Source organism: Artibeus jamaicensis, unplaced genomic scaffold (genome assembly GCF_021234435.1).
Source record: "Artibeus jamaicensis isolate MK-2021 breed Jamaican fruit bat unplaced genomic scaffold, CSHL_Jam_final contig_69, whole genome shotgun sequence".
NCBI lineage: Eukaryota > Metazoa > Chordata > Mammalia > Chiroptera > Phyllostomidae > Artibeus > Artibeus jamaicensis.
Window position 1 is genome coordinate 284,537 of NW_026521927.1, and position 9,804 is coordinate 294,340.

Sequence of the window (9,804 nt, forward strand, 5' to 3'; positions counted from 1 at the left end):
TTTCTCGAAAGAAAGGATATAGAGTTGAAGGATTTGATGTTAACTTGAATAGCAGAAAAAATCTCCAGTGGACATACTGTATTTTATCATAATCAATTTATTCCAAAGACTGACTGTCAGAGTGAGGGGGTGTGGGGCAAGGGAGAGCAATGACGGTAAAGGTGGGACAGCTATAACTGAACAACAATAAAACATAGCTTAGAGACTTTCTCAAATTTTATTATTTTTTAAATATATTTTATTGATTATGCCATTACAGTTGTCCCATTTCACCCCCTTCATTCCCCTCCACCCTGCACACTCCCACCCCCACCATTCCCCCCTTTAGTTTATGTCCATGCGTCACAAGTTCTTTAGATTCTATATTTCCCATACTATTCTTGCCCTCCCTCATGTCTGTTTTCTACCTACTGTCTATGCTACTTATCCTCTGTACCTTCTCTCCCCTTCTCCTCCTTCCAATCTTTTGTTGCTAACCCTCCATGTGATCTCCATTTCTTCTTTTTTCCATTTCTATTACTATATCAGAATTTCTTGTGGTATGCCTATAGATAACTATTTCCAATGGTCTTATCCTAGAACATAGTTGCTGAATTATGTCACCTTAATTATGAGAGTTAGGTATAAAATTGCTAAATATTAAGCAGCTCTATGAGGGCAATTCCATGAGGCCACATGCTTTCATTGGGAAATATGATTTATAATCATAGATAAGAACATTTTCATTTACACCCCAGACTTAATTTTTAATTACACTTTGAATTTATGGCTCATAATGGGAGAAAATAAAGTCAAAACAAAAATTTGTGAAAACACTGCAACTAGAAATAAGCATTGTTGTGTACCTAGAAGATTCACTGTGCAATTACTTATAAAGCATATCAGACCTAGACTAAAAAAGATCTTACATATCGCACATAGGTATAACTGCACAGTTAAATATCTTAACAGCATCATTCCTGAATCTAATCAGAAATTATATACAAAAGTCAGAACTATTTCTATAATCATTTTCTTAATCCCAGAAGCTATCCACTGTAGCCTTAAAACAAATATACAGAAAAAAAAAGTCAAATGTCTACTGACCCAGAGAATTTGGCATTTCAGCAACTTCAGTTAATTCCATGGGTTTATTTTTTGCTTTGGTAATGAATTATTCAGACTCACACTTGGAATTTATTCAGTTGAATTTTTCATTATATCATAAATTTCCTACATGAACACAACATTTAAAAAGATAATGTTTTATTTCAAAACTTATTTGGCATTCTTTTATTACTCTTCACCCTCTCCATTTGCAATAATAATGAAAACAGTGACAGTAGCCAACATTTATGATGTGTTTACTATGAATCAGTTACTATGATTAATGCTACAATTGTAACAATGGTTCTTAACAAAGTTGGTGAACTTTAGGGGGCATTTTAGAAATTTCTTGGTATGTTTTTGTCATTGTCACAATTTGGGGACATACTATTAGATTTAGTAAATCAGAGAGACTCCTCTGTAATATATAGAATAATTCCTCCAAAATTTGTACCCTCTGCAAAATGTGATGTGTGTGAAAGTAATTTCAGATATGCAATTGAACATTTTGTGTTTAAAAAATACTATGATGATCTGAATGTATAACTTTCCTAAATATAGATTTTTTTACTTCACTTTACATGTTATCAGGAATTATCTTTGCATGGTTTTAACACATAAACATGTACTAGATGTCCTAGAAAAGTAACTACAATGTATGTCAAGAGAATATTGTATATTGTTGGGTCAAGACTATGAAAAACAAAAGTTATTTCATATTTTTTTCAACAGGAAATGTATTTTTTTTCTTTTGGTTCTTAAACTGCATCACTGGATCAAAAGGCAGTTCCATTTTTAGTTTTCTGAGAAAATTCCATACTATTTTACATAGTGGCTGCACCAATCAGCATTCCCACCAACATTGTACTAGAGTTCCCTTTTCTCCACATCCCCTCCAACACTTGTTTGTTAATTTGTTTATGATGGCCATTTTGACATGTGTGAAGTGGTATCTCATTGTGTTTTTTAATTTACATCTTTCTGATTGCTAGCAATGCTGAGCACCTTTTCATATGTCTCTGGGCCCTCTGTATGTCCTCCTTGGAGAAGTGTCTGTTCAAGTCTTTTGCCCATTTTTAATTGGGATTTTTGTCTTTCTGGGGTGGAGTCATGTGAGTTCTTTATATATTTTGGAGATCAAACCCTTGTTTGAGGTATCATTGGTAAATACATTTTGCCATATAGTTGGTTCTCTTTTCATTTTAATGCTGTTTTCTTTAGACATGCAATTCCACTGCTCAGATTATATGCTAAGAGCCCAGAAACACCAATCTAGAAGAACCTCAATGTTCATAACAGCATAATTTACAATAGCCAAGTGCTGGAAACAGCCTAAGTGCCCATCAGTAGATGAGTGGATTAAAAAAAAACTATGGAACATTTACACAATGGAATTCTACACAGCAGAGAGAAAGAAGGAGCTCCTACCCTTTGTGACAACATGGATGGAACTGGAGAGCATTATGCTAAGTGAAATAAGCCAGGCAATGAGGGATAAATACCATATGATCTCACATTTAACTAGAATATAATGAGCAAAAGAAAAAAGCAAACAAAATATAACCATAGACATTGAAATTAAGAACAATCTAACAACAGCCAGAGGGGAGGGAACACTGAAGGGAAGGGTTTTCAGGAACTACTATAAAGGAAAAGGACACATGGACAAAACCAAGGGGGAGGGTGGAAACAAGGGAGGGAGGTGGGATTGACTGGGTGGGGGGAACAGTGAGGGGGAAATGCAGACAACTGCAATTGAACAACAATAAAGTAATTAAAAAATAGAAATAAATAAATTGCTTCACAAAATGCAATGATATGTCTCATGGCACTTGAGTAATTGATAAAATACACCAGGATTAACTGTCATTTATAACTGTCTCATGTTTATTCTATGCAGAAACACAAGGACTTGACTGCTTCATTATGTCATTTAGTGTCATCATATACAAGTATATGAAGTCTGTCCAGAAAGTATACAGCCATATAATATGAAAAATACAGACATTTATTGAAGATAAAAACACAAGAATCATTGTACATAAGACAATGATGCTTTAGTCACCTTCAAAGTAGGCACTTTGGGATCTCACGCAGTTCTCCCAGTGTCTCTTCCACTGTTCAAAGCATTCAGCAAAATCCTTTGTTGGAATCAAGTCATTAGCAACCGCAGCATGATGTTCTTTCTGCTCTGGTACCAGAAGCCATAGAACAAATTTTGCCAGAACACATTTCATACCAAGATCCTGGTCAAAATCTTGGACACAGTAGTTTTTGCTATCCCCAAGTCAGTTTCTAGTTCTCACACTGTCAGGCACTGATCTTTGTTGATTGCAGCCCATATGCATTCAAAATTCTCAAGTGTTCTGTTTGTTGCAGGCTTTCCAGAACATGGAATGCTTTCAACAGATTTTTCAACATTTTTGAAGCTTTTGTGCCACACTTTTGTTTCCTACACTCATTGCATTGTCCCCCCAAACCTTCCAAATTACGCAAATAGTTTCTGTGGAGGAATGTTCAAGCTTAACACAAAATTCATTGCTCTACTTGTTCAATCATTTTGAAGTGATGGCCACACAGTACGTATACTCACTCAACTGCTTTTACTGCATTTACTGACTAGTACAGTGAAATTGTCAGTGTTCACACATGCACATTCTAGTCCACACTCCTTGGTTGCCAGGTTACATCTATGTTGCTCACACTGTACTTGTTATGTTAATAATGGCTAGACTTTTTCTGGACACACCTTGTATGTATTGCTATTTTTAATTCTACATTACTATTTGGGTATTATGTTTTTTTTAAACTTGCTATATTTGATTCAGGAGGGTAATAGACATTAGAAAACTTTGTTACATGAAGGGGAAACTTTATTATGTTTAGAATTATTAATGTACATTATTTTATTTAAGACTCAAATTCACAACCATGGTTTATGGATTATAATCATTGCATCATATATGAACTTTAAATATCACATTTCATTCAAAGAATTTATAGGAAAAAAATTTCATAACCCAAAGTTAGGCAATACATTTTTTAGATATGACATAAAAATGATCTATAAAAGAAAAATAAGATAGACTTTATTAAAATTAAAACTATTTTACTCTAGAGTTACTTATGGCTTAATAAGTCCCAAGGTCTGTACTAAATACTAATTTTGAGAATATGGATAATAATAATAAATTTTTTTGCTCTATTTTTTTCTACTTCTTCTATATCCTCTATACTTACTACTGCTTACTGAAGTCAATACACTTACCCAACATTACTCTCCAATATGAATCCAAAATTTAGAGGAAAACATTTCCACTTCAAGGTAATGTTGATTCATTTTTAACATTTCCTGTTTATGAAACTCTCATCCATGTTGACAATCTGGGGAGTCACAAACCTTACATAGCTGAGCACATTGGGTTGTTAACAATTTAAAGAATCCCTCCCTGATTCTTTTGGTTTTAACACCATAAATAATAGGATTCATCATAGGAGGAATAAGAAGGTATATATTGGCTATAAAAATGTGGATATATGGAACAATGTGGTGACCAAATCTATGAGTAAGAAAAGAGAAAAAGGCTGGTGTATAAAACACCAAGATGACCCATACATGGGAGACACAGGTACTTAAGGTCCTGAGGCGAGCAGCTTTGGATGGAAGGTGGAAGACAGTGAAAAGAATAAGCACATAGGAACAGATGATTAATATGAAATCTAATCCCCCCGTCAGGAATGCCACAATTAGGCTGTATGCTCTACGAATCTTTGTCTCAGTGCAAACCAATTTAATCAGGGCCATAAACTCACAATAAGTGTGGGAAATAACATTAGTTTTGCAATAGGAAAGCCACCTCAATAGAAAGGGGTGTGGACTTAGGAGTATAGCTCCTCTGAAGACAATGAGTATACCCAAGTCCATGATCACTTCAGGTGTTAAGATAGTGGAATGTCTTAGTGGGTGGCAAATGGCTACATAACGGTCAAAAGCCATAGCCAAGATAAATCCAGATTCCATAGTAGACAGAGAATGTATAAGATACATTTGAGTGAGGCAGGCTTCAAAGTAGATCTCTCTGTCATTGAACCAGAAAAGACTAAGTATCTTGGGAAGTGTAGAAGAAGTGAGCATCAGGTCAGCCACTGAAAGCATGCACAGAAAGAAATACATAGGTTCATGCAGTTTGTGGTCTGTTTTGACAATTAATAAAAGGGCAACATTTCCCATCAGTGACAGTAGGTAGACCAGGAAGAAAGGGATGGAGATCCATATGTGAGCAGCCTCCAATCCTGGAATTCCAAGCAGTAAGAAGGTGACAGGTTGAAGACAGGTCTTGTTATAATCTACCATTATCCAAACAATGGATATTCCATGATCCTGTCCAAATTAGACATCACAAAGATTTTAAATATTTAAAGACAAATTTTTATTGTTATGGGCTTGAAGAGGTGTTAACTTAACATCTAACAACATGCAACTGGCTGTTGAATAATTTTTTTGGTAATAAATTATTTCAATGTATCAAATACATGGTGCTATACTTTGTGTGTGTGTGTGTGTGTGTGTGTGTGTGTGTGTGTGTGTGGTCAGAAAAATAGTAGAAAGGAATCCCTCTCCCTCTCACTCTCTCTTGCTTTGCCTTCTTTTTTTCCAGAAAGTATTATACAATTCACTAAAGATATTTTAGCAATATTTGTAGTATTATAGAGGTAGTAGTTGATATGCCCAGTTATATATTTTACCATCTGAACAGTCAAAAAAGTAAAAGCCCAATCATCATAAATGAGATTGGCCATTTGTATATTTAATCCCTTTTATGCTTCCTTTCAAAAACAGAACTTATGTAGAGAAAGGATACTTGGGAAATACTAAAAAAATTGGGTCAATAAAAAGTGAGAACATAACTGGTTTAATTTTGAAAGATGAGTCTTTGAGTTAATTAGGGAAAACATCTTACCTTCATAAAGTCAACCAAAGAGAATGGTAAGAAATCATTATTTTTCAAAGAAAATCCAAATACAGAATATGGCTAAGTCTGGAAAGCATGGGTATTCAGGTTACTAGATATTTGTCTAATTTTAAAATGATCAAATAAATTCCTCCAGAAGGTACATAATATATTCTTCACTCACACAATACACTTAGGCTGATTTTTGCTTCCCAAGTAAACTTTTAAATGCAACTCATCTCAAAATATCAGGCTACCAAAAGTAGTCTTGGAATGTGTGAAGAATTGTTTTGGTAAGTTATCCTAACAGTCTTAAATTTTAGATTGGTAAATCATTACTTGGTTCAAATAATAGTATATCATAGCAGTGTGAGGCATCCTATTAGTCTCTATTAGTCTAAATAAAATGAAGTTCAATTAAAATGAGGTTTGAGCAAATATAGTTCAGGACTAAATTCCAAAGGCTAGGTTAACAAAAATTATGATGATGCACATATCAGCTAAAATGTTAAACTGATCTTCTTCTACCTTGCTTTTGTCAAGTCAAGAAATTGAACCATCTTTCAGACAAGCACAAAGACTGTCTTCACTGCTGTTATTGGAGCTAGGAACTTCAGTCTAGATGCCAATCTTCTCATGGAAGCACTAAAATCTCCTTTCCCACCTCAAGCACAACTCTTCTGTCTGTAACCTTGTTATCTTACCTCTACAACTAGATGGTCTCACTGCTCATCCTGAGGCTCAACATAATATTGGCTCTAATTACAACAGGTGTCACTACACTTCTTATCTTGGGGACCAGAGACCCACAAGGAATATCCTATATATAGCCTATTGTGAGAATGCTGTCTGACTGTAGGCAATTTTACGAATCTTTCCAAGTCTCCATGGACACAATTTGTTCTCTTGGCAGGTCTCAGTCCTATGGTGTCCATTTCATCTGAGTTCTGAACTTAGAAATCAATAAGAGATGATGTCTGGAATTCAGATCTTTGGAGATATTTATTGCATCTTTGGGCTTAAGCACTAAGTGCTTTCTTACAACATGTGTGATGAGAGTTAGGAGTGGAGGATATTGTGGAGCAACAAGTTTATGAATGATGAGGATGATTATATTAATATCATCACATGCCTCTAAGTATTCTTAAGTAATTCAACCGAACCAGTTTTAGTTCTGGGAATCAACTAAAGTTCCAGAACTTTTTCTAGTCATGTTTCTGTCTTGTATTCCCCTGAAATGTATTTGTTTGATGCAGTACAGGGTATGCATTATCTCCATGTATGGGAGCATTATTATTTGGTTTTTGGTTGGGGCCCTATGCAATGATTAGATATGTTTTTCTATAGATATGTTCCTTCTTATCTTTCTCTTCTGCTCTATAATTCAGGAAACGTGAATATTACAGGATTTGTTTCCCAAGGTCACAGATCATCTTTATTTACACAGGGCTTGTTCAATGTGGACACTAGGACAATTCTTTCTATTTCTAAATTTCCTCAACTGCACCCATTCTATGGCTTCAGATTTTGCAGAGGGTGCTTCCATAGTTTCTGCTTCCAGTGGGAGATGGATGTTCCTGAGACAGGATTAAACTACTGGTAGCCTCTATGTTTGCCGGCTAGAGTTCGTGTGGATTTTTGTAGCTTCTAATTTCTGGGAGTCCTCACTGTCAAATGTTTGCCTTCTTAAAAGTTCTATAATTTGTGAAAGTAATTACCTGTATTAAAGATGCTTTGTAATAAAGACTTAAGTGCTATTTCCTGATTTAATTCTGACTAATACAGATGCCATCCATAATAATAGAGGGCTAGCAATTTCAGTAACTTGTTGAGTTGAAGAAATGAGAGTATTGACCTCCTAGTTATCTCTTCTCAAATATTAGGAAGGGAATAACCAAAAGACACCAGCAATCTCAACATAATAAATGTTATATAGGAAAAACCCACAAGTACTTTGTGCTAAATGGTTAAATACTGAAGGCTTTTTTCCTCTATGGTCAGGAGTGAGACAAGAATTCCTACTTTCACTCTTTGTATTCAACAAAATGCTGAAAGTTTTTGCCAGAGAAAATAGACAAGAAGGGAAAAAAGGCATTCAAATTGGAAAAGAAAAAATAAAATTATCCCTGCAAGTAAAATAACCATATAGATAAAAAACTATAAAGATACCTCTGTCCCCCCATTCTCTCTCTTACACACACACACACACACACACACACACACACACACACACTCTAGACCTAGTAAACAAACTGAAAGAAATTGCAGGATTCAAAATTAACATGCAAAAATTAGTTGCTTTTCTACACACTAACAATGAGCAATCTCAAAAAGAAATTATATAAGCAATTTCACTGACAATACTATTAAAAAGAATAAAATAGGCATAAGCTTAAGCACTGAAAACTGCGAAAAATCACCTAAAGAAATGAATAAAAGCACAAGTAAATTGAAATGCATCCTGTATTCTTGGGTTAGAAGATTTAATGTGGTTACTGTGCCAAGGCTACCCAAGCTGATACACAGATTTAATGCAATGTTTATCAAAGTTGCAATGACATTTTTTGTAGAAATGTAAAAGTTCATATGAAATATTAAGAGACCCCCAAATATACAAAAATATATGGAGAAAAAAAGAAAAGAAGAAAAAAAAGGCACACCCTAAACTGAATGTTATACACTTCAAAACTTATTACAAAGCTATAATAAAACCAGCATTGTACTGGTAAAAACGCAGACATATAGACAAATGGAATGTAATAAAAAGTCCAAAAATAAACTCTCACAAATATGTTTAAGTAATTTCCTGCTATGACTATTCATTGGGGAAAAGGTAGTCTTTTCAACAAATAATGTTGAAAAATCTAGATATCCACATGCAAAAGAATAAAAGAATGGAAGAATAAACTTCATCTTTATTCTTCCATTTAGGTCTTCCATCAAAGACCTAAATGGAATAATTAAAGCTATAAAATTATTAGAAAACAAAAGAAAATTTATGACATTAAATTTGATAATGTTTCTTGGGTATGATAAAGAGAACACAAATGAAATAAACTGTACCTTACCAAAATTAAAAATTGTATGCATTAAATGACACTATTAGCACAGTGAAAAGGTAATCCAGATATAAGGCAAGCCACATAAACAATGAATATTCAGAAGACATTTTTTAGAAAACTCTTAAAACTTAACAAAAATAACAAAAATTACTGGAGTGAAAAAAGGGCTTAGACATTTGTTAAAAAATGTTCAAATGGCCAATAAACACATTAAAAGATGCTCAATATCACCGATTATTAGGGAAAAGCAAATTAAAACCATGAGATACCACTTCACATCCATAAAGATGGTATTATTTAAAAAATAAAAAAAAGGAAAGGACAATTCTTGGTGTGGATGCAAAAAAAAATGAAAGGAATATTTGCACACTTCTAGCAGGAATATAAAGTCCTACAGCTGCTACAAAAAAAGGCATCACATTTACTAACAAATTTATACAGAAAATTACCATTTGATTCATCAATTCTACTTCTGGATACATACCCCGGATAAATTTTTTAAAAAGATTCAAACAGATTATTTTTACACTTATGATCATAGCAGCATTATTTACAATAACTTAAAGGTGAAAACATCCTGCGTCATTTGCAGATGAATGAATGGAAGAGCAAAAATGAATTCACATAATATTAAAAAGGGGGGATTTCTAATGCATTCTAAAACATGGGTGAACCTTGAGGATATTATGCTAACTGAGATAGCA

General features: G+C 34.0%; 1 protein-coding gene across 1 annotated transcript; it reads right to left on the reverse strand.

The window, feature by feature from the left end:
• Positions 1-4,453: 4,453 nt before the first annotated feature.
• On the reverse strand, positions 4,454-5,440 carry LOC119055750 (olfactory receptor 52D1-like). Its single transcript, XM_037154023.2, has one exon. The coding sequence runs from the start codon at positions 5,438-5,440 to the stop codon at positions 4,454-4,456; it is 987 nt and encodes a 328-aa protein (XP_037009918.2).
• Positions 5,441-9,804: the final 4,364 nt, after the last annotated feature.